This window comes from Drosophila novamexicana, unplaced genomic scaffold, assembly GCF_003285875.2.
Source record: "Drosophila novamexicana strain 15010-1031.04,08,12 unplaced genomic scaffold, DnovRS2.1 tig00001834-arrow-arrow-pilon, whole genome shotgun sequence".
Lineage (NCBI taxonomy): Eukaryota > Metazoa > Arthropoda > Insecta > Diptera > Drosophilidae > Drosophila > Drosophila novamexicana.
In genome coordinates this window covers 186,914-211,742 of record NW_020824898.1, presented here as the reverse complement: position 1 = coordinate 211,742, position 24,829 = coordinate 186,914, and the positions used below count along the sequence as shown (strand labels likewise).

The following is a 24,829-nucleotide window of genomic DNA, read 5'->3' as shown; positions in this document are numbered from 1 at the left end:
TTAAGTTTTGCTCGAGCTAGCTTTAATAAATAAGTCAACTTGAATCTTTAAGCCTTAAATTCTATTGAACTTTTCGCTTGTTTAACTATGAAATGTTTTTATTTGTAGTTCACCCCAGCGAATGTGTACTGTACCTAGCTTTATCTAGCTTGCTTAAAGCTCTAACTTCTACACAGCTTGTCGCCTGTAAAACTGTGAAAGCTTTTTTCTGTAGTTCATCCTTGTGAATGTGTACTGTACTTAACTGCCAAGTATACTAGAATGCCGCAAAAAACAACAACAACAAACACATTTCACTTTCGTTTAAAAAAGGGGCTTGTTAACGTTTTTTTAGTCTGTCGGATGGATATGGACATGGACATGGGACATAGGAGGGCAATAAGTATAGACAGCGACGCCACCATGAAAAATGAAAATGATATGACCATGTATGGGGGGTGGGGCAGTGCAACAAGCGGACCGCGGCAACAATAAATTAAGATTCTATTTTTGTACAACTGGCCATGCAACAAGTTAGACCTAAAATAGACGCCAAGTGGACACATGCGGAATCTCAATCTGTGAAACTCTGCCGTGCAGTGTGACCAGCTCGCGCGCGCACACACACACACGCATATGCATAAGCATGCACAGGAACATGAAAATTAAAAATGCAAATAAATTGTTAACGTTAAACGCGCAAAATTCCAATGCGCAAGTGTGCGTATGCGTGTGCGTGTGCGTGCGCGTGCGTGTGTGTGTGCTCTACGTTCAACAGCGGCAGCGACGCTGACGCTGACAGCAGCAGCGACGTTCGCCACTTGAGGAGGCCACTTCGGTCACGATTTCACATCGCTTGGCCAATATAAAGCTGACTGCGCAGCTGCTGCGCAACGACTGTGCGACGAGCCTCCATCGCAGCGCACAGTCAAGTGGCCATCACATGCGCATGTGTGTGTGTGTGTGTGTGCGTGTGGAGCTGTTGTCTCGTTTGTAGCTACACTCAAAGAAAAAAGTTTGAGCAGCTTGTGGCAGCGCAGCTTCTGTCTGCAGAGATGCGCAGTAAACATGCGAAGCTGTGCGTCAAGCATTTGGCCTTCGGTTTCTACACTCTTTTGTGCGAGCTGCGCAGTCGCAGCGCAGCATTGACATGCGACGAGCCTCCTTCGCTGCGCACTGTCAAGTGGGAATTTATAAGTGTGTGTGTATGTGTGCGACTGTGGAGTGGCTACACACAACGAAAAAAGTTAGACCAGCTGACAACAGCAAAGCTTTTGCCTAGGCAGACAGAGACGCAGCGCACTGTTGCTTGTCTCTTCCCTCCTGCGGTTTAACATTGAGCCACTTTCAAGGCAGCGTGGGGGTCGACGGGTGGCTTGATTACACGTTCAGACATTTTAATTGATGGAGCCAAATGCACTTGGCCTGCAACTCCTTTGGGCCACGTTTAATGGGAACCTTGTGCCTGTCTTTATGATTATTGCTCCTGGCTTGTTATGCGTAATTAAAGCACATTTCCGATCTTACCTGTACGGCATCTTTACTGTAATGGGCTAATTGAGTTATATGGAATATGATAAAGGACCGGGCATTAGTTTTACAACCAACTAACGGTACATAAATAAGGTGCGTATAGATTAAAGGATGGAAAGAAAAGAAGTAAAGGAAAAAATAAGATAACTTCAATATTATACATTTTTTTATTTTCATATATATTTTTTTACATATAAATTATTTTATTTCTTAAATAAATCTTCTTAAAACAATTATTTATAGAAGTTGAATAAAAATAAATTGAATATGTGCGAAATTTTGGAAAACATTTTAAAAAGTTATAGAAAATGTTTCTGCTTTACGAAAAAGTTTTTTCATTCTTAAAATAAATATTATTAGAAAAATTAATTATTAACAAATATATTTGGAATTAAATTTGGACTTGAGATGGTTTTGTAAACTTATAGATATAGATATAAATATATATTTATAAAGTTGATTCTTAAAAAAAAAAAAAAAAAAAAAATATTTTAAAAACTTTGCAAAATCTATAAAAATTTAAAAAAAAAATTGAAACTTTATTTCTTAAAGTAAGTCTGGGGTTTATTTTAAACCAAAATTCTAAAAAAAATCTCGAAAATATTTTGAAAACTTTTCCAAATCTATAAAAATGTTGTAACTGTTTTTTAAAGGAAGCTTAAGATTTTTTTAAGCAAAAATTTAAAATCCAAAAAAAAAACTCGAACATTTTTAAAAATTTTCGAAGTCTATAAAAAATTAAAAAAAAAAGTTATTGTATTTCTTAAAAGAAGCTACATTTTTTTTTAGCAAAAATATAAAATCTAAAATAATATCAAAAATATTTAGAAAAACTTTTTCAAATCCATAAAAAATTAAAAAAAAATAGTTTTTGTATTTCCTAAAGGAATTTAAAGTTTTTTTTAAACATAGATTTTATATTTAAAATATAAAAAAAAAAAAAAAATATATATATATATATGTTAATAAAATTATAAACATTTTCAAAATATTTTTGATATTTTTTTAGATTTTATATTTAATATATATATATATATATGTATATATATCAGACGGAGTTTTTTTAAACAGAAATATAGGGTATTTGTCGAGGGAGGAGGATCTTCTGATCTTCGGTTCTTCATTCAGAAGTCTTGGTTCTGGACTGTCCGACGATTGTCTCATTGACTTGACCTTATCTCGGACGCGATGCGAGCTTTAAAAATTCTATATATATTATTTTATTTGTTGTTGTTGTTATTTTTCCTTAAATTGTTTTTCTTTGACTAAGCGATTGTTTGTTGTTGTTATTGAAATGATTTTTTTATATGCCAGCAGCCAGACCAGAATAATATGTTATTTTATTTTCGAATAATATGTTATTTCTTGTTCTTAGCTTTTGTTCCAGTGCAAATAACACATTTTTGGCATTCTCAACAAAAAAAAGGAAATTTATTTTATTTTTAAATATATATTATTATAGATTTGCTAGGCATATAACTTTCATGAGCTGCCTGTTGTCTATTTTGGGTTGCTTGATGAGCATACTCTTACACAGGGTATTACTCGTTTTCTCAGGCAGTGTGTAACGCCTAGAGGAATACACTTTAAAGCTCACAGGATATATATGTATATATATATATTCCCGATCAGCAGCAAAAGCTGTTGGGATATACATGGCTTTAAAGTCTTAGTCAAAGTTTTCCCAGGTTTCTCTATCGAAATCGGAATACTATATCATTTAGTTATCGCCGATTTCTTAGAAGCAAAACTTTATATATGGATATATATCTTGGAGAAGGCTTAACTTAGCTACATTTATGTTGTTATGTGAAAGTTCCAGCTCGTGTCTCTACTTTATTTATATTATTTATATATACCCTACATTTTATATATTTATGTTTATTTATATATACCCTACTTTTTATACATCTATATATAAGATATATAATTTGTATATATTTTTATAGCTCACAGCACATATACATATATTTATATCATGTCTCGGAAAGGGCATGTTCAGGTTTTTATATATGTCATATATCATATATATATATATATATATATATATATATACATATATCAAGAGGAATCTGTCAAAGTTCTTAGAGATCAAAGAGTTGGGTACCTTTGTTTTCCTGGTGCAACTTGTCAGCTCTTCCTTATGATTCGACTTATCCGGGCAAATTTTCACTTTTCATAGGGTATTTCGTAGTCGGCTTGCTGTTCATATGTTAGCTCGTTTGTGCTTGTTCTATTTGAGTTTTACTTGTTTTCGATTTGATTCTATTTTTCGTCGTGTTGCTTTGCGTCACCGGGCTACAGTCGGGCCCCCTAATGCCATGGGGCCTATCATATATATATATATATATATATATATATATTTTATATATATATGTGTGTGTGTGTGCACGCGTGTGTATTTCGACAGACGCCCATAAGATGATCCCCTTTGTTGTTTTCGTTCGTTTTCTTGTTGCCTGTTGCCAACGTCAAATGCAACGTCAACAAGTAAGAGGTTCTAGTCGGGAGCTCCCGACTAAGGGATACCCTGTAACCTCTTCTTCCAACATCAAATGCATATATATATTCTATTTTAGAAGCTATATGTCAAGTTTGCTGACTCTAGCTCTTATTATTTACCAAAATTGGTCAAAAAAACAGGATATCGATATCGATTTTTATCGATTGCTTGGAGACGGAGTAAGTTATCGATTATCGGAAACAACCCCGATCTGCGCGGGAACTAGGAGCAGCTACATCTCTAGCTCTTATAGGTTCTGAGATCCTTGCGTTCATACATACGGACGGACGGACAGACGGACATGGCTAGATCGGCTCGGCTATTGATGCTGATCAAAAATATATCTACTTTATGGGGTCGGAGATGCTTCCTTCTGCCTGTTACATACACTTGGCTTTCGCACAAATACAATATACCCTTTCTACCCATTTTTAATGGGTTCAGGGTATAAAAACAAAAAACAAAAAAATGTCCATTAAAAATCCATAATATTTGCAGTTCAGCGTCTGCTGATTGTTGAGAGTTCAATTTTGATTGATGTCTTGTTGAAAAAAAAAGAAATAAAATTAACAAAATGTGTCACAACAAAGAGATGAGTTTCCAATAGAGAAGCGCATTAGTCGAATGCCAAATACCCTAACACAAAATAATGTAAATGCACAAATTATCAAATCCATCATGACAATGAGGTAAATGTCAACGATAGTCGACCCTCTAACCCACGAGATATGCCATGATTTGTTTTTAATGTTCTTTCATTCTATTTTAAATGTTTTATATTAAATAACTTATGAAATTTGCTTATATTCTTCTCATCAATCTAATCGATGGCGTCTGTAAAATATTCAATCATGAAAATGTCGGTCTATTTAATCAGATTCATTACGTCAGGCCTATTACGTATGCATAGAGAGTTCCAATCGAGGTGGACTTAGTAAACCCAACTAAAGCTGAGCATTTGTTTACTTGACTTCTATGTAAAGTCTATATGGCTTATAGCATAAGATCTAAACGAACTGACGCGGTCTATTTACTAAAGTCCAGCACATGGACATTTTTACGTAGTTTCGCAAAAAATAAACTAAAATAATCAGAAATGATCTAGACGAGATCCGCTCAGCTGGCAGCTGATCTGCCTTTTTAGATGAATTATTAAATGCAAATAAAAAAAATATTAAATATTGTTATACTTAATGTTAGCACGTCCGCATTATTGGAAATTCCACCCGCAAGTGTGGAAAATGCGCGGAAAGCGTTTCTTCTTAGCTTATCATGCGAAGGAGCTCAAAATCCTATTCAAAGATCTTTGTGAAAATTCAATCGATGTGTTTCACACTTTCCGCAAAAAAAGAAAGATTTTGGTGAAAAAGTTCTTGAACTAAATTCGAATTTCACCTGTTTGTTAAATTCACGAAAGTGAGAAAAGTGAAAAACTTTGATTGTGTTTTTTGTTTTTATTTCGATTTATAAATATTTAAATATCTAGTTAGATTACTTTCTCATGGGCTTGGTATACTACCCAAGTATTACCCAAAAATTAGCACATGGAAAAAATATTGAGAATTCTCTAAGCTTTATCCCTTATGTGGAAATCGTACGAGTATTCCGGATAGATAAGAAATAAACTTTCACAATCACCAAGCACAAGCTTTTGCCTGTTGCATGCCTTGTCTCAAGTTGAGCATACCCGCTTGGCGCACTGCTAACGAGTACAGGGTATGCAGGGTACGCGTTGCATGCGGCAAGCCGCAACGAGACGTTGTTGATGATCCAATCGAGTGCGATTCGAATGCGCATGGAAATGATTTAATCAATTGGTTGATTTTCTTGCACGGCGCAGAGAAATCTCTCAATTAATGGCAAATGCGCGGCTCAAATGGGTTCAATTGTTGGCAACATGGGGGCGTAGCCGTGCGACTCGTACACGGACGAAGGCGTGGCGCGTGCGCCAGTTTTGAACAGTTTCCACATCTTGCATTAATTGATTAATAACAATTTGCATTCAAGTTCAAAGCCATTAAGAGACATAAACAAAATAATAAATAAACTCTTAAGCCAGTAATTAAACGTTTAATCTCCCCTCGTACCGCCCCCAGCCCATGCATTCTTGATTAACTCGGGTTTTTGTAGTGCGATATTTACGAAATTTTCTGGGCTTTAATATGGCATAAAAAGCTGTCTGTATACCAAAGTCCAAGACTTCAACTCTTCAAATGCGTTTGTTTTCAACTTTTTAGTAGATTGAGTGAGCGGATCAAAAAAGTAAATTAATCTGGATCTATGTATACTCCAATATATACTACATTCCATGTTTGACCTCTCTAGCTCTTATAGTCTTCGAGATATGTGCAAAAAACAGAAATTCTGTATCGATTTATATCGATTTCATAGCAACAAGCGAGTTATCATTGATGTGAGCTAACTTTAATACTTTTGTGCTCTGTAAAGAATCTATGTTCAAAATTTCAAGGCGCTAGCTTTTGAAGTTCCCGAGATCGAAGGGTTCATACATTCGGGCAGATGGACGGAATAGGCTGGATCATATAGGCCATACTTTTTGGATCGAAGAAATCTATTTCTGTCTCTTACATAGAAGAAAGCGTCTCAAATGAACATTTTATGATTTTTATGGGAAATAGTTTTAGATATGTAATAAGTTTATTGAAATTATATAAACTGGAGATTTCAAAGGGTTTTGAAAAAAACTTATGTTATAGAAGTACATATATTTCAAATTTCAAGTCTCTGGGCTTTGATAGGTACATACAAGACATGGCTAGATAGGTCCAGCTTGTCGGATCGGGACCTTACGGAGCCAGGAGATGAATCCATCTGCCTGTTACATAAGTAGGCATATAAACATTATACCCTTTTTACACATGGTCAGGGCATACAGATATTAAAATTATAAGCTAAGATCTTGAGCTATTGTATCTCCTTTCTAGTATAAAAAAACACAGCTGAATTTAAGCTAGTTCTTTTTTTTAATAATATCATGTTAAAATTAATAGAACTTTTAACAATTTGGAAGGATTCCTTTTGCATACCGAGCAATTTAAAATCTTAATTCATTTAGTCTGAACCAAAGGGAAGCATTACTGAGCTGTTGCCAAAGCATATGCCAATGCTAAATAAACAAAATTAACATTTTTGAAATCAAATTCTTAAAACAATTGAAAATGTTGAAAATTAACAAACTGGACTTGGCTGTGGCTAGTCGAGGTTCACGCATCGAACCCAAAGATGTGGATTCGTAGCGTGAGCCTCAAAGTCCAACAAGATTTTGTTTATGAATTTTATAAATTCACATCAAGTACATTTAAGAGTTAAAGTTGAATAGTTAACTTAAATTCAGACGCCTGTCACTGGACACATTTGGCAGTGTTGTCGTTATCGTTGTTTAGCTTCGTTTTGGGCTCCTCCGTGTGCTCCAGTTGCTCATCTGCTTGCTCCGCTTCCACATCGTTTAGCTGCAGTTGACGCAGCGCTGCGGCCGCCTCGCGTTCCTGCTGCGACTTCTCCCAGGCCAGCTCGAAGGGATATTCGAGCGGCTTCAGCTCATCCGGGCACTCCAGCTGATTGGGCACCGTCGCCTGGTTGATGGAGGCGCCACGCGTATGTATGCGCTCCAGCATGGCGGCATTGTGCGTTTCGGCATTCAGCGCTGTGATGAACTCGAATAGCTGCTCCTTGGTGTAGATGTTGGGCAGGCCGCGTCGCTCAAAGAACTGCACAATGTTGGCGCAGTCGCGCATAAGAAACTCCAGGCCGCTGGGATGCTCCGGCTCCACGCTCTGGGCAACATCTATGAACCAGCACTTGCCCTCATACCAGAGTATATTATATTCGCTGAGGTCGGCGTGCACCAGCTTCGCCTCGTTATAGAGCTTGTGCATGGCGGCAACGATTTCCTCGTATGCGCAGCTCAGCTCGGCGGCACTGAGGCGGGCATCCTTCAGCTTGGGCGCCGCATTGTGATTGTCGCCAATGAAGCGCATGACCAGGACATGCTTCTTTAGCACGACGACATCGGGCACATTCAGCCCAATGCTCTGCATGCGCATCAGATTGTGCATCTCCTTCTCCGCCCACATATTGATGATGACCCGATGATTCTGTTTGCTGAAACGATCCTTGAAACGATAATCGTCCTTAATGTAGCGATCCCGCTGCTTGAACTCATTCAGCGTCGTCTTGAACACCTTGATGGCGCACTCCTTGGGCAACAGTTCGGCGGGCATCAGCACCCCGTTGCCATGTCCATGCTCATTGGTGCCCGTGTAGCTGGCATCGGAATTGGCATGCAGTATGACCGCCTCCTTGCCGGTGGATATGATGCCATTGATTTGCTCCAGTATCTGATTGTTGATCAGCTTGTAGAGCAGCAGACGTGTGGCCGCATCGACGCCCATCTCAGCTGTGGCCACCTTCTCCTTGCGATCGGCGCGTCCGCGTCGCGAATAAGCCTTCAGCTGATTGAAGACCTGCTCGAAGAGTTTAATTGAATTAGCGCACGTTTAAATTAATTTGAAAGCATTTAACCTTGTTGGACAGCTTCATGTCGAAGCAGGCGCCATCGCCGGTGGGAAACTCTGGCGGAAAGGACATCACACGCTGTGCATTGCGCACGCCGCACAGCTGTGGATCGTGCTTGGTTATCATTTCGCCCTCTTTGTCCAGCTTAAAGCCACACTTGGGTATGGCATCCAGTATCTTTTCGTTTGTCTCAAAGCGATCCCAGTCGTGCTTGCGATGCGCCAGCTCATCCTCCTCGTAGTCCTCGTCCGCTTCGGTGTCGTGCAGAAATTCCGCATCGCCGCTGCGCAAATATTTGTTGAGCGTGACGGTCACCTTGGACTGTTTGTTCTGCTGCCGTTCGATGCGACGCAGCTCCTCGTTGTACTCGTGATCGAACTGGGATTGCAGCATTTGCGCTATAACCGCATCCGATTCGGCCTCATTCTGCAGCATCGTTAAGATATCACCCGGCAGCTGTTCCTTCTGCTGTTGCGCCTCTTCGAGATTCAGGAGCATGGAGTAATCCTCCCAGGCGCCAGCATCGCTGCTGCTGGCACTGGCTGTTGTGTCCACTATATTCGAGTAACTGGGCGTGGGCGTGGCCACGGGCTGCATCTGTTTCTCTTGCCTTAGCTGTTGTTCCTTGAGCTCCTTGTCGTGCAGGCGATGCGCATATTGCTCGGACATGATGTCCGCCAAATTGGCTGTCTGTACGGGCTCAGCGCTCACCTTGGACCAGGGCGACGACATGCTATTAGGCAATAATAGTAAAAACAATTTACTGTTAAAATTCACTTGAATTTCAAAAAATACACAAAACAAACTTTTCTTTATTTGGGCTGTCCGAGCTCGTTTTCCTTATTCCGCTGCTTACTGTAATTTGTTGACGATCTGACCAAGTTGCCTGCTTGGCCGTGTTTTATGCTCTTTTCAAAATTGCCAATTGTGTTGAAATTGTTTTTTAATTTCTTTTGCTGGCGATCAAAAAACTTTGTTTTGCTCAATTGTGAAATTAGCAAAGCACATTTCACACACACACACACACGAGCAAAAGCTCTGTTAAGCGGTGGAGTAATTCTGTTAAGTGAGGCGCAGAAAGATTCTGTTCTCATATAGCTTACAGATAGGCAAGTGTCTGGTTTATTTAACTGAAAATTAATTCTAATTGTAATAATCAAATAAATTTGATTAGTTGAAATTTATAAGCTTGCTAATTCAATTTATTGAAACTACTGATATTTGTAGGTGTCACGAACACGTCGTGCTATTCACTGTGTGTTCGTGTCACGAAAAAAGCCGCAAACGTGCAAGTCACACTAGGTACACAGACTCTGACATGACATTGTGCTCCCCACGGATTTATATTTCAGCTTAACACTTAATAATTACATTTTGGTGCATACAAATTGTGTAAATTAAGTCATTTGTCGCCAATTTCGTGAATCAATGTTAACAGTGCTGCTCTGTAGTGTCAACTATCTGGCAACGCTAAACTGGCACTATCGAGGTGTTATCGATGCTGGAATTTCAGTGCAAAGTAAAATACGCAAAAGTATCGATGTCGTCGATACTTTTTGTTGTACTTGTACATTTTTCGCCAAAAATAATAATAAAAGTGAAAAGTTAATGTATTTTTCTTGTACAAATACAAAGAAAATGTTGTTGAATTGATTGGCAATTTCGCCATAAAAACGGCCGTAATAATACACAAGTGCAATACGTGGAAACGCTGGTAAGGGCTTGGAACAAAAACGCGCAGCACACGCAGCACACTAAAACTAAAAGAAAAAAATCAAAATAGAATTCCGAATTTAGAATATGACAGTGACGGACCGAAAAATTTTTCGATTCGAACGCATTGCCTGTCCCCCCATAAGTGTGTGACTGTGAGTTTGGGTGTGTGTGTGTGTGTGTGCGAACGGAGGGGGGTGGACGTGGGGGTCAAACTTTGGGGAACACAACCAGCAGAAGCAGAGAAACACAGAAACAGAGATCGGTAGCAGCAGCAGCCGCCGCAGCAGCGGCAGCGCCAACTGATTTCCGATTTCGTTTCGTTTTGCGCGCGAGGCGAGAGCCGCTGCCACCGTCGCCGCTGCCGCCGCCGCCGCCGCCGCTGGGCTCGTCAAATTTCTGATTTTCTGTGCTAATTTACGCTTAATTTGCGCCGCCTTTTGCTATTTGCTCTTGCTTTTGCACTCTGCTGTGTGTGTGTGTGTTTTCTACTAGTATTATGCTTCACACTTGCTGCAACAGGACAGCGCGCTTTTTGTGCTTTTTTTTTTTTTTTACAAGCAGCGCTGCCGCAGCCGCAGTCACCGCTTTTGTTATCTCGCCGCAACGCAGCTTTCTTCTTCGCCTTTTCGCTGCGCCTGGCGCAATACATCTTTAAGCACGTAGTCTCTGCCAAGGCATGCTAAGGGCTCGAAATACTCAACAGAGTTGCCAGATAGAACAATTTTTTTAGGTTATGTATTTGCTATTATCCTGATCCTCGAGCATAGCGTATATGTATATTGAATGTTCAGTTTCGGCAGCTTTGGTACAGTGATCACCCGCTAATTTGAACTTTCAGAAATGGGAAACCGCAGAATTAAGTTTAGCTTATATTTATTTCATTTTCGAATGTTCTACATTGAAAAGTATTTAAGAAGATTTAATAGTTCTTCAAAATATAAAGTAGTTCTTCTTGACGGGCGACCACTGTATGTGTACAGTCATGCTGCCAATGGAATAAACACCTGAAATTAATCATTACACTGACATTACTTCTCAGGTATTGCTAGCATGTTGAGCAGAAGAAACGAATTCAATGAGCATTATTTTTGTGGCTTGCCTTCGGCCACGCCTAACGAACTAATAAAACAAACAAACCAAATCCAAATGCTGAGTTTTGCCTGAAACAAACAAACAAAAAATGCATCATTACAGAACTGGTGCTGCTGGAAATAAGCCGCTTACTAAACCGAACTAAAACAAAAGCCAAACGCAATTAGAGAAACTAAGCCCGCTCGACCGCCCGCTGCCCGCTGTCCGCTGCCCGCCCGCTCGCCCGAACTGCCTGCGCCTGTGCCTGCCCAGCCTGAAGAAAGAAATGTTAAAGTCTAGCACAAACACACAGGAATTGCGTCTGCCACGCCCCGAGGAGCACCAGCCACAGCCCACGCATCAAGTTGCCGCCGTGATAGCCCACAATATAACGTCTGCATCAGCAGCAGCAGCAGCAGCCGCAGCAGCCGCAGCAGCAGCAGGAGCAGGAGCAGGATCAGCAGGTGCAGGATCAGTCCCTTCCGGCCACAGCATGGACACGCTTAAGACAACGTTTCTGCCCAATCTCAGCATGGATCCGAACGTGATCAGTCCGCACTACTGCCCCATGTGCCATCAGCAGTTCGAGCGCACCCAGCACGCCGCCGAGCACATGCAGCTCTGCCATGGCATCACACTCAACGCACAGCCCGGCGGCATACCCAGTCTCGAGCAGCAGCAGCAGCAGCAACAACAGCAGCAACAGCAGCAGCAACAGCAGCTGAAGCCGTTGAGCTTTGCGTGTTCCAACTGTGATGATAAGTTTGGTAGCCCGCTGGAGGTGGACGAGCACCATCGGCTGACGCATCAGACTGTCTTTTTGGCGCGCTGCATCGTTTGCAGCATTTATGGCGTCAATTCTGTAACACAGAATCCCAACGAATACAAATGCTCTCACTGTGGTGCCGTCTGTAATGCGGCCATGCTGGCCGCCGGTCAGCAAACGTTTATGGAGCATCAGGAGGCGCCGGTGACGCCCGACGATCTGCCGGCCATGGCGCCGCGTGATATGAGACTGACGCCCGAGGAGCAGCAGCACCAGCAGCAGCAGCAACAACAACAACAACAACAACAACAGCAACAACAACAGCAGCAGCAGCAACAACAGCTGCAACAGGAGCAACAATTGCAACAGCAACATCAACAGGAACATCATCACCAGCAACTCGAACAACAACAGCAGCAGCAGCAGCAGCAACAACAGGAGCAGCAGCGACAACGTGAACTCCAGGAGCAACAGCATCAGGAAGACTTGACCGATCCGGCAACGCCCAAGGTGCCGCCGCTAACGGTAAAACTACTGAAGAACGGCAACGGCGCAACGGTAACACATCCCCAGGTAAGTTTCGGACGGCAAAACCAAGTCAAGCATTTCCAGAAGACACGCAGCAGCCAGACAAAATAATCATATTTATATTTACAGAATTTTTTATAGAAGGGAATAAGGCTAAAGCTAAGGTAGAAGCTCGCAATTGTCCAGTTTGGGTTAAGATATCTTGAAAATCAGGATCAGGACTATATATATGACTTATGGGTTCAGAGATGTCGCCTCGTTTGAGTTTGATATTTCACATAAGAAAGGGTTATAAAAACTGGAAGCAAATGGAAAAGTCAGATGTCCCTTAGTAGAGCTGATCAGATCAGAAATATATATACTTTATGGGTTCGGAGATCGGAGATAAGTTCACATTTCATAAGAAAGGCTATAAAAACTGGAAGCACATCAAAAATACAGTCTTAAAGAGATTGTCCTTTGGCTGAGCTCTCGTTAGTTCATGTCACTCATTATCTGTTTTTAATGGGCTTAAAGATTTCAGTTTAGAAGATCTGTTGATAGTATTTATTCCGGTTAAGAGATCTCTTAATATTGTGTATAACCTAATATCTTATCAAAATCATATCAAATTATACAATTTAATTGTTGTTGATAACGAGAGTGTACTATATATCTTATAAAGGTAGGGAATTTGAGAGCTGACAGATATATCTTTGTAAGTCGGGGAATTCTAAAGAGGAAGCCTTTAATCGAAAGTAAATAGAAAGAAACAAACATTTCCTATGAGATTTGATATCATATTAAAGTAAAATCATGTTATTTATTATCAGATCTGATGGGAGATATCTCGAGGAATTTGAAAGATCTGATGAGATATATCTTTGTAAGTCGGGGAATTCTAAAGAGAAAGCCTTTAATCGAAAGTAAATAGAAAGAAACAAACATTTCCTATGAGATTTGATATCATATTAAAGTAAAATCATGTTATTTATTATCAGATCTGTTGGGAGATATCTCGAGGAATTTGAAAGATCTCATGAGATATATCTTTGTAAGTCGAAGAATTCTAAAGAGAAAGCCTTTAATCGAAAGTAAATAGAGAGAAACAAACATTTCCTATGAGATTTGATATCATATTAAAGTAAAATCATGTTATTTATTATCAGATCTGATGGGAGATATCTCGAGGAATTTGAAAGAAAGTGAATAGAAATGAAAACAAACATTTCTCATAATGCCAATTGAGATTGGATATCAATTAAAAGTAAAAACATCAGCATATGATTAAAGGTCTGCTTCTGTGTAATTCTGGAAATGCTCTCTGATATATTTAATATGCCCAAGATGTACTCCCATTCTCATATGCATATCAATTGCAGGTGATCATCAAGGAGGAGCCACTCAGTTTGAGCGACAGCGGCGATGTGGTGAATGCGGTGCCTGTCTATGCCATACAAGCGAATCCTGGCGTCCAGCCGGCGGGCACACCTGGTGCCGGTGCGACCAGCGTGCTGGTTAGCACGCAATCGGTGCCCGCGGATCTGGCGCATAAGATCCGGCATAAATGTCCCGATTGCCCCAAAACGTTTAAGACGCCCGGCACGCTGGCCATGCACCGCAAGATACACACGGGCGAAGCAGAGTAAATTCCACATTTATATTGATACCCTATAAAAAAGATATACACACACACACACGCACACACAACAGATGCTGCGGCTGGACTCAATTAGGGGAGGAGGCCTCCTTTTGGGCTCAACTGTTGAGCAACCGTTTGCAGCATCTAGTTGATATTAACATATATATTTTTTTTTTTATTTACAATTATCAATTTACCAATTTACCGTTTACCATTTATTTACCTACACTTATATATATATATATATATTTTTGTTTGTTTTCCTTAAGATCAGTCCCGAGGCTGAGCGCATGGGCGCGTCCTTCAAGTGCCATGGGGCGTGGCCCGTGCGCTCCAAGCGTTGTTCTTGTTATTGTGCTCAGTATCTCTCTCTAAATCTCTCTCTCTCTCTCCTCTCTGTCTCTCTGTTTAAGTGTGCAACGAATATTACTGGAATTACGAATGTTACTAATCAAATTATTCTCATCTTTTTCTCTCTCTCGTTCTTTTTTTTTTCTATTTTTTTTATACCCCGCACCGCAAATACTCAAAAAAAAAAAAAATAAATATTTGTTAAAAAAAAAAAAAAAAAAAAAAACAGCGCCACGCCCAAAGAACGCCCCTACACGTGCTCCTACTGCGGCAAGTCCTTCACTCAATCGAATACACTAAAACAGCACACTCGCATACATACAGGTGAGAAACCATTTAGATGTGGCTATTGTGGCAGGGCGTTCACTGTTAAGGATTACCTGAACAAACATTTAACGACTCACACGGGTGAGAAGCAATATATTTTCAAATCAAATCAATTCAGTCAGTCAATCAATCAATCAATCAACTCTCAAATCAACTCAGTCAATCAATCAATCAATCAATCAATCAAACTCAACTCGACTCGTTCAAGTGCAAATACACCAAAAAAAAAAAACTATAAAAAATATTCGACATAAAAAAAAATATATATTTATCTTAATAAACTCTGATGCAAATTGCCTTCATATCCATTTGTCATACCAAATACTCAATATTCAATATACTCAGTACTCGATACTCTCTCGCTCTCTGTAACTCTCACACATACACGCACACACACACGACACACACACGCACACAGACAGAGCGAAGAGCATGGCAAAGCGTAGACCGACCGACCACATGATCCACAAAAAAATGTACAGTTGCGATCATTGGCGCTAAGTTTGTGGAACCCAAAACAGTAAACTTATTTCAAGTTAAATTTGTATACACTTTTGCCTTGGCCTTCCTTTGTCAGCGCACAATTTTAATTAAATTCAAAATTCAATAACTGACAAAGAAATAACAACACATTCAAGTTTTAGCTGCTTGCAGAAGATTTCAAAACTATGAGAGAGTTTCTTTGAAATTGCATATTTTATGCAAAAATTGATAAACATTTAATGAAGAGAAAATCCAAGTTACAATTTCAACTCAAGAGCGTATAATCCACAAGATAATTTAAATAACAAAAAAATCATAAAATAATAATAATTTGATCGAATATGTATTATATCAAAAGGGAATTCACTTTAATTCCAAATGCAATAGCGCTTGTTCTAGAAAAAAGTAAATTAAATTCCAGACAAATACTCAAGCTTTTCCATATATATATTTGTTCGATCTCAAGTTGAGAGAGACATTTTGATATAATCTATAGATGTATTCTTTTGAGTACGTAAATCCTGCATACAATTTTCAAAAAGAAAATATATTTAAATGAATATATATTCGATTAATTTAAGAAATGTGAAATGTGATTGATTTAGATAGTTGAAAGTCTTCTGCAAGTTTTCTAATGATCAACAATGAAAACGAAGATATGTAATAACTGTAAAGAAATTCCAGAAACAACGTATCGCCCCGCCTCATCTCATTACGTAATAATATGTCTCGTTAAACGCATTTTAACACACAACCAACAATAAAATATATATATTCTGCACACATCTATCAACATATGTATATATATATATGTATAAATATTATATATATATGTATTTGTTTGATAATTACGTGCAAATCAATATATGTATCTATTATAATATTATATATGCATACATATATATATATATATTAATGACAATAATGTACCTAAAAATCTATCAAACGAAACGAAAGTTTTTGGAACTGCACGGCATATGAAAAAAAAAAAACAAAAAAAAAACTGAAAAAAAAAGCTAAAAATTGCGGTGCAGACGTTTGATAAATGCTAATCTGTTGAATATTGCCATCTCTCGTAATTGCAGGTGAAAAACCATTTCATTGTGGCTACTGTGAGAAATCCTTCAGCGTGAAGGACTATCTCACGAAACACATACGCACACACACCGGCGAAAAGCCGTACACCTGTCCGTACTGTGACAAACGATTCACGCAACGCAGCGCCTTAACCGTGCACACGACCAAGCTGCATCCGCTCTAGGATAGGCCCAGCGGTGGCCGGACCATAATAGTTGACCCAAAGAAAGCCACACAAAATGTGGCATAAAACTGCAAAACTGCAAGTGGAACTGGATCGGGAGATTGAGCTGGGTGGAAAGATGGAGAGCAACTGTAATGAAAGACGTTCTTTAAAGACGACAAGAATTTGGGGCGTGGAACACAAGCAACCAACGACTGGCAAATCTTCAAAGTGCTGCTAGACTCTAAATTAGAATTTTTGCTAACAAAAAGAAACAGAAAAAAAAATGAAAAAAAAAAGAAAAAGAAAAACTTACTTATAGTAACAAATTGTAATACAACAATGGCGTTTTCTATTGTTAAGTTTAACGATATTTCGATTTTCCTTCTCTTTTTTTATATATATATATATATTATATATAAACTTTGTCATGTCGTATAAGTCATAATTTTGTTATTCTCTGAGATTTTAATGCATATTTTATTTTGTATCGTAATCGTTAAATACTTTTTATAGCGCACACACACACACACACACACACACACACACACACACACACACACACATCTATATTATTTATGCATATAAAGTGAAATACCTTTTTTATATATAAAAAAAAAAAGAAATATTCTATGTTTTAAACTTGTTTCAAGCTAAAACTCATGTTGACGATATTCTTTAACTACGCGCAAAACTTAAATTAATTTGTTTTACACACTTAATTCGAACAAAAAAAAAAAACACAAAAAAAAAAAAAACAAAAACAAAGCCCAAGTTATTTATTCTCATGCATTGAAAAATATGATAAAGTTTTTCAAAATTTTTACTCAGTTAAAATGAAACAAAAAAAAACGCTTTTGCTTAATTTGCATACGAGCAGGATCTCGTTAGTTTGGCTTTAAATTAATTTACAATGTATAAATTATATATGGAAATTATGTTTAACAACTAATTACAATTAATATTGTTTAGTGTTTATTCAGTTTTGTTTGTTTGTTTGTTTTTTTTTACATAATTGAACTCTGGCTTAACTGGTTTTTGTACATTCTAAATGTTAACCAAGTTGTTTTTTTTTTTATTTAATTTCTTCAAGCGCATTTTCGAACGAAAAAAAAAACAAAGTATTTAAGTGCAAAAATTGATAAAACGAAAAGCAACAAAAATTCTATGCAAAACGCAACACAGCTTTACGCGCCAAACTAGTTTAAAAAACAACAACAAAATATACAATATATATATATATACAAAAAAAAAAAAAAAAAATCAAATAACAATTTTTGATAAAACTAAGCTTTTAAAAAACAAAAGTAAACAGTCGTAACGTAACAAGCTTATACGCATAATAATTCTAATTGTTTTTTTTGTAATATATGATAATAATAATAATTAGTTATTAGTTATTAGTTATTAAAACTGAAAGGAAACATTTTTAATCAATTAATTAACTTGCAAGTTGTATGTACTAAAAACAAATATGAAAACTTAACACGAAAAAAACTAAAACTGTAGCAAAAAGTCAACCAAAACCAATTAAATTGTACATTTTTTACAAAACCAGATATAGTGTTATATAAATGCATAATGTACATCTAATATTACTTATATATATATAAACTATTATTAATACACTCAAACAAAAAGTCTACCTAAAATGCACACACATAGGCACCAGCAACAAAACGAATGCGCAGCGCATGTAAAACCAAAATAATTATTAAGTAATTAACTAATTATTGTACAATTTTTTATTTAAGTTTTAATAAAACAAGTTGACGATCAAAAGCAACAAACAAAACAAAAAAGAAAAGAAAAGCAAAGAAAAGAAGTAAACCAAATGCAAAGCTCGCTTCTCTCTAAACTAAACTAATTCAATTGAGAACATTTTGTAAAACTGAAAATTGTTGAGCAGAAACTAAGAAATTAACAAACGATACGTACTAATATAATAACTGCTAGATCCTAACTAACTAACTAACTAATTAATTAACTAACAACTACCAAAATGATGGCGAACAAAGCAAGCAAAGTGAGTAAAATAGTTTTAACAAATTGTAATTAAAACTAAATTTAAATTTAATTAATTCATTGAATGTAATTGCAATCTAACAAGGAAACACTTGAAATCAACTTCAAGCAATATTTCAATTATATTTCAAAAAAAAAAAAAAAAAACAAAAAAAAACCGAAAGAAATGAAAAAGAGATATATATATATATAGAGTATACTATAAATGAATAAAGGTCCGACTTGTAGAAATATTATAAGTGAAGATATTTTAATATTAATTCGTTTAAGAAAATACTTGAAAAAAAATTGGAACTGTTTAAGATTTGCGAACTTTGTGTACTTAGAAATCTGATCCATGCTCGAATGTCTAGTTTTGTTTATATTAGTCCGATTTATCTATATGGGCGAGCGATTATTTATACGTCAGTTTAGGAACTATGCGTCCTACCTAACATAAGACATCTCTTATAAGCATCGGACTTCTATATCATAAAGCTATGCAGGAGAAATCGTATCAGCATCGGATTACTATTGCATATAGCTCTATGGAACAGATCTTAACAGCATCGGACTACTATATCATATAGGAAAAATCAATTGGAAAGAAGTTTCTATATCTGCACAATCGTAAGTCATATGTTGAATTTTTTATACCATTTATAGAGTATATGATAAATTTGTCATGAAGGATGGCGACATCTCCGACCCTATAAAGTATATATATATTCTAGATCAGCATCAAGATCTGAGTTGTTATGGCCATGCCCGTCTGTCTGATCGTCTTCCCCCCCGTCCGTCTGCCAGTTTCTTTGCGAACTAGTCTCTCGGTTTTCAAGATATCGTACATATGTCGGATCCGGCCGAATCGGACCACTATATCATATAGCTGCCATAGGAAAGATCGGTCGAAAATTAAATACTTGTAAGGAAACCATTTTTTGCTCAAACAGATTTCTTACCCAAACGGAATTAAAGGGTTGTGTTCCCTACAAGTATGCATACTCATCCACAACGTATCAATATATCATATAGCTGCTATAGGAAAGATCGGTCGAAGAGTCGGCTCAGTTGAGGAAACCTTTTTTATACCCTGAACCCATTTAAATGGGTATAAGGGTTTATTGTTTGTGTGCAAAATCCAAATGTATGTAACAGGCAGAAGGAAGCGTCTCCGACCCCATAAAGTATATATATTCTTGATCAGCATCAATAGCCGATTCGATCTAGCCATGTCCGTCTCTCCCTCCGTCCGTCCGTCCGTATGTATGAACACAAGGATCTCAGAACCTATAGGAGCTAGAGACTAGATGCTCCTAGCTCCCGCGCAGATCGAGTTTGTTTCCGATAATCGATAACTTACTCCGTTCCCAAGCAATCGATAAAAGTCGATATCGATATCCAGTTTTTTGGGCAATTTTGGTAAATAATAAGAGCTAGAGTCAGCAAACTTGACATTAAGCTTCTAAAATAGAATATATATATGCATTTGATGTTGGAAGAAGAGGGTACAGGGTATCCCCTAGTCGGGAGCTCCCGACTAGAACCTCTTACTTGTTTTATATTAAGATAACTTTTCCAAACTCGGAATTTATTAGATCTATGATCGTTGTATATATGCCAAAGGCTATCAACATCGGCTGCTATAGGAATTATCGGTTGAATAGTTAGGATCTTATATGGCAAAATATTCTGTTTTTAAAGTATTCTCTATTCTGCACTATGCTCACATATCTGCAAGAGGGAAATTTCTACAGATGCATTAAATAAATGAAATTTCCTGAAAATTAAATACATCAAATATAGAAAAAATAACTCCCTAGATCGCATTTATAAAGAAAACGAAACAAGTTTTTATTTGATTTAATCATTATTTATGTTTATTAGTATCATTTTTTGTTGTCGCTCTTGTTTTTTATTTTTCTGTTGTTTTTTTGTTTCATAATTCATTTTGAAATATTTGCGTTACAATTTTTGGATTTACGCCCTGGCCCTTGCCCTAAACGGGCCTACGCCTTATATATCTATATATATAAATATACTTGAATATATATATTTATATATATAGACGCAACGCTTAATGCATTTTAATTTCTATTTGGTTTTTTTTCGTTATCATTTTTTTTTGTGTTTTTTTTTTGTTTTTATTACTTTAAATTACAATGAACGAATATTATGAACACTATCACACTTGCAAAATGTTTTTTTTTTTTTGGATTTTGGAATTTTTCTTTTGCAATGAGCAACTAATTTCTTAAGTATGCCCTTTTCTTCTCTTTGTTGTTATTTTTCATAAGTATATATATTAAATGTTTTATGTTTTTATTATTGTAATGCTGATACACGCACACATACATATATATGTCAATTACATACATTCCTATATATGTATAATTTATATATATAGTATAATCAGTTATATATATATAATAATGTATATGCCATTACTTCAATTAATTCATATTTTTACACAAACCTTTTTGATCAAACCCAATCAAAAAGTTGCCTTGTTTTTTTTTAAATATTTTTTAAATGCTCAACTTTGCATGCTTCTGTGTGTGTGTGTGTGCGTGTTTGTTTTTTTTTTTTAACAAATTTTGAACGTTTTCCCAACCAGAAGGTTCTCACATGTAAATGCCAAATGCCAATGTACTGCATACTGTATATGTTCTATAAGTTGGCTTTGAATCTTTGCTTTGTTCTCATTTTTTGGACATATTTTACTCAGAATATTACGCTTTTTCCATTTTTTATTCATATTCGAAAATTTCTTATATGGCGTAATACATTACAAAATACATTTCAAATGTATTTCGTTAATTACTAGAAAATAATAAAAAAAAATTAAATTAAATATAAAAAACTAAGCTTAAAAAATATGAAATCCATATTTTGTCTGCTTTTCTGCTGTTTTTTTTTTTTTTTTCGTTTTTTTCATAATAACATTTCAAATGCATTTTGTTTTATTGGAATTATATATATGGAAATCAAACCTAACCTACAAAATTATTATAATAAAAAAAATTTTTTTGTATATTCATCTTTATTTTTTTTTAGTTTTGAAATTAATTTTTGATTGCGAAAAATGTTTTTATATTTTTCCCAACACATTTTGTTTTTATTAAAATTTAAAACTAAACCTAACCTCAAAAAATTATAAAAAAAAATTAAAATTTTATTTGTTTTTTTTTTGTTCCTTTGGAGTTACGAAATCAATTTTGGATTGTGCAAAATGTTTTTTTTTTTTCATTTTAACATTTCAAATGCATTTTGCTTTTTTTTTTTTTGGAATTCAAAATTAAAAACTAACCTCAAAAAATGTTGCAAATGTTCTGTTTTCTCTTTTTTTTTTTCTTTTTTCTTTTGGAGTTTTGAATTCAATTTTGGATTTTGAAAATTGCTTCTGTTTTTTTCTTTTTCTTTTAGCTACTTGACTTGTATTTAGCTACTTACTAACATTCTGAACGTTCGTTAAGCTGCCACGCCCCCAAGCTCTCTGCTGAACTATTTGTAAAATTATACAACAATTTTTGTAATTTGTTCGCTCTGTCACAAAATTAACAAGTGCCTCGCTTTGGTATTTTGTGGCTTTGCTTCTCTCACAATGTACGAGTATATTAAATGGCGCATACTTCAGATATGCATACATATATATATAAATCTGTATAGTATATATATATATATATGTAAGTATATACAAATATTCGCTATACGCTGATTAGTTGCTGTGGTTTTACAATATTAATTATTTATATATATATATATATAGGTATATATAAAGTACATACATAGTTTAAAGTCTAGGCGTCGATTGTGTAAGTAGTTAGTTACGAGGAAGGGCGCTGAGGGGAGAGGGGGAGAGGGGCGGGGTGTTGGGTTGGAAATATCTAGTAAGTATTGCCTATAAGCTCAAATTTACAACTGATTTACGACCATTAGGAATTGTCTTTTGAGTTAGTTTTTAACATATTTGATTCATTTTTATTGCGATTACAAATGAAAAAGGCAAATTATTAAGTATATAAGTAGATTTGTTTAGTTACTTTATAAGGAACTCAGTTAAGTTATATTCAAACAAAGAGAAAAACAGTGTTAGCTAACATATTTGCTGCAACAGTTTTTAACGTTTACCTACACAGGTGGGCTCTGTTATACATTTTTCAACTCTTTTCTTTTGCTCTTGTCACAATTAAAAAAAAAAAGAAAAAACTTAAACCACACGCACAAAAAACAGCTCTCAAAAATTTATCAAAATTGTACAAAATTTGCATTTCCTTGCTTTTCAAATTGTTGTTGTTGCTCAACACTGTATTTTTTTGTTTTGGTGTTGCTCAACACTGCTCCATGCCATTTTTGTTAAAATAAAGTAATGTTTTTTATTGTTTCTATATATATTTATATATATATATTTTTTTAATATATATTATTATTATTTTTAACATTTGCTCAATCTCATTGCAAAAATTAAAGTAATTCTTTTATTGTTTGTGTTGTTGCGCTATTTGTTATAATGCTGCACCTAATTCTCAGTTACATACATTCACGTATCTATATATATATGTATATATATAGCATATATCTAGTTTGCTTGAGTTATGTACAGTATGGCCGCATGGTTGGAGCGCCTACTTCGAGTGCGAGACAACGGAGTGGGAGACCATGGAATGGGATAGCATTGAATGCGATATGCCCGATATTTCGGCATAGGTATCTGTCGGTCCCTCCGCACTGCAAACTGAATCCTCGGGCGTGCGCGACGGTTCCGCTTCGGTTATTTCAATATCCTGATGATGCTTATTGCTGCGATGTTTGGCACTTAAAGCCTGCGAAAGGTTTTGCGTCATATTATTCATGGGGCTAGTCTAACAATACAGCTGTTAATTTAGTGCAGTTAGTTGTTAGTTTTTATAATTAGGGGATTCTTTTAAGTTTTAGCTTAGTTACAACAAGTGCTATGGGTGTACATGCATTTTTGGGTAACACTGTAGACAGCAGAGACTCAAAGGACTTGGTACAATTGTTTATTTATTATTTATTATTATTATAGTTATTATTTTTGGGTAGCTTTGGCCTGCATGCTAAGTTGTTGTTAAAGACTTAACGATATGTTACGTTGAGTTAGGCGCTTGTTTTTTTTTTTTTGAGGTTATGCACAACACAAAGTTAGGTTAGTTTTTTCGGTTTTAGGTTTCGTTTGTTTTTTTAGGTTAGCTTTACGTGTTATGTAACAGTGAGAGAGTCTGACGTTGCTTACCTTATCTTTGCTGCCCTTTTTCTACATTTAGAGTGTTTTGTTTTTTTATTTGGTTTTTGTTGGTGGGTTTGAGTTTTTTTTTTTTTTTTTCATAATATAGTACAAGTCATGACAAGAACAATGATATATATATACAGATATATTTCATATTAATACTTATATATTGACACAGAAAGAGTGGCATTAAAAAGAGTGTGTGAGAGAGAGAGGGGGGTGGGGGGAGGGGGGGGGGGGGTGGGAGAGAGCGAAAGAGAGCGAGACTTATAGCAAGAGAGTAGGGGATGGGTGGGAGAGCTTTGGCTCGGGCTCTGGTTAGAGTTTGAAAAACATTGAGACAACTTTTGGCTTTGCATTTGGAAGTAAGACGAGCTTCTTGTCTTTGGCCATGGTGGAAATGTATATTACAGTGAAGACCCTGACTTGACGGCCAGTCGGTCTTCAGTCACTTACTTGCAATGAGAAGCGACGATGTCCCGCCTTGCGGCCGCCGCGCCTTTTGCTAATATGCGGATTATCCTGACGCAGTGTCTTGTTCTTCAAAATCTCCAGTTGTGTGTACAGTCTGCAAAAGAATATGGCATTCAACAATTTGTCATCATCATGATCTAGCCGGGTTTGAGTCACCTTTTGAGTTCGGCACGTATATCCTCGGGACTCATTTCGGATATGGTCAGCTCACCGATATCCGGATCGCCGAGGCACAGACCCGCATAGCCGCCGCCCAGGCGCTGCCCGGCATCGTGTGAGGTACCCTTGAAAGCATCCACAGGTAAACGCATTGATAGATCATACGCAAGCGAACGAACCTGCAAGCTATGAAGATGCAACAAACACCGCAAAAACACACACTCAGCACTGTACAAAGAAAAACGGAAACGGAACCGGAAATGGAAAACGAAACGGAAAAGCCAACGCAT

General features: G+C 36.6%; 3 protein-coding genes across 5 annotated transcripts in view; 1 reads left to right on the top strand and 2 right to left on the bottom strand.

Annotated features, from left to right (window-relative positions):
* Positions 1-7,377: 7,377 nt before the first annotated feature.
* LOC115768568 (serine/threonine-protein kinase RIO3) lies at positions 7,378-9,669 on the bottom strand. The gene is made up of 3 exons (XM_030713192.1): positions 9,358-9,669; positions 8,558-9,284; positions 7,378-8,499 (listed from the first exon to the last, which is right to left on the bottom strand). Exons 2-3 carry the CDS (start codon positions 9,281-9,283, stop codon positions 7,378-7,380), a joined length of 1,848 nt encoding a protein of 615 aa, XP_030569052.1. The 5' UTR covers position 9,284; positions 9,358-9,669.
* Positions 9,670-9,937: 268 nt separating this feature from the next.
* Positions 9,938-17,097, top strand: LOC115768537 (chorion transcription factor Cf2). 3 transcript variants are annotated; one of them, XM_030713136.1, is made up of 5 exons: positions 9,938-10,265; positions 11,462-12,677; positions 13,994-14,256; positions 14,834-14,928; positions 16,500-17,097. In XM_030713136.1, the coding sequence occupies exons 2-5, from the start codon at positions 11,625-11,627 to the stop codon at positions 16,673-16,675; spliced, it is 1,587 nt and encodes a 528-aa protein (XP_030568996.1). In that variant the 5' UTR covers positions 9,938-10,265; positions 11,462-11,624; the 3' UTR covers positions 16,676-17,097. The 3 variants fall into 3 exon arrangements, with proteins under 3 accessions (XP_030568996.1, XP_030568995.1, XP_030568997.1); XM_030713135.1 differs by having other exon boundaries at positions 14,834-15,012; XM_030713137.1 differs by having other exon boundaries at positions 10,221-10,265; positions 11,652-12,677; positions 14,834-15,012.
* A 6,020-nt stretch (positions 17,098-23,117) lies between these two features.
* LOC115768550 (probable G-protein coupled receptor 158) overlaps positions 23,118-24,829 on the bottom strand; it is a 43,586-nt gene continuing 41,874 nt past the window's right edge. Inside the window, exons 11-14 of the mRNA XM_030713160.1 lie at positions 24,537-24,664; positions 24,363-24,474; positions 23,913-23,933; positions 23,118-23,481 (exon numbers count right to left, since the gene is read on the bottom strand). Coding sequence (XP_030569020.1) covers positions 23,284-23,481; positions 23,913-23,933; positions 24,363-24,474; positions 24,537-24,664 — 459 coding nt within the window. The 3' untranslated portion in view covers positions 23,118-23,283. The remainder of the gene's footprint in view (positions 23,482-23,912; positions 23,934-24,362; positions 24,475-24,536; positions 24,665-24,829) is intronic.

Coding starts and splice junctions, on each gene's coding strand:
- LOC115768568 (XM_030713192.1), bottom strand. CDS start 9,283: ATGTCGTCGCCCTGGTCCAAGGTGAGCGCTGAGCCCGTACAGACAGCC. Junction 8,500..8,557: donor ACATGAAGCTGTCCAACAAG/GTTAAATGCTTT, acceptor CTCTTCGAGCAG/GTCTTCAATCAGCTGAAGGC.
- LOC115768537 (XM_030713135.1), top strand. CDS start 11,625: ATGTTAAAGTCTAGCACAAACACACAGGAATTGCGTCTGCCACGCCCC. Junction 14,257..14,833: donor ATACACACGGGCGAAGCAGA/GTAAATTCCACA, acceptor AAAAAAAAACAG/CGCCACGCCCAAAGAACGCC. Junction 15,013..16,499: donor ACATTTAACGACTCACACGG/GTGAGAAGCAAT, acceptor TCGTAATTGCAG/GTGAAAAACCATTTCATTGT.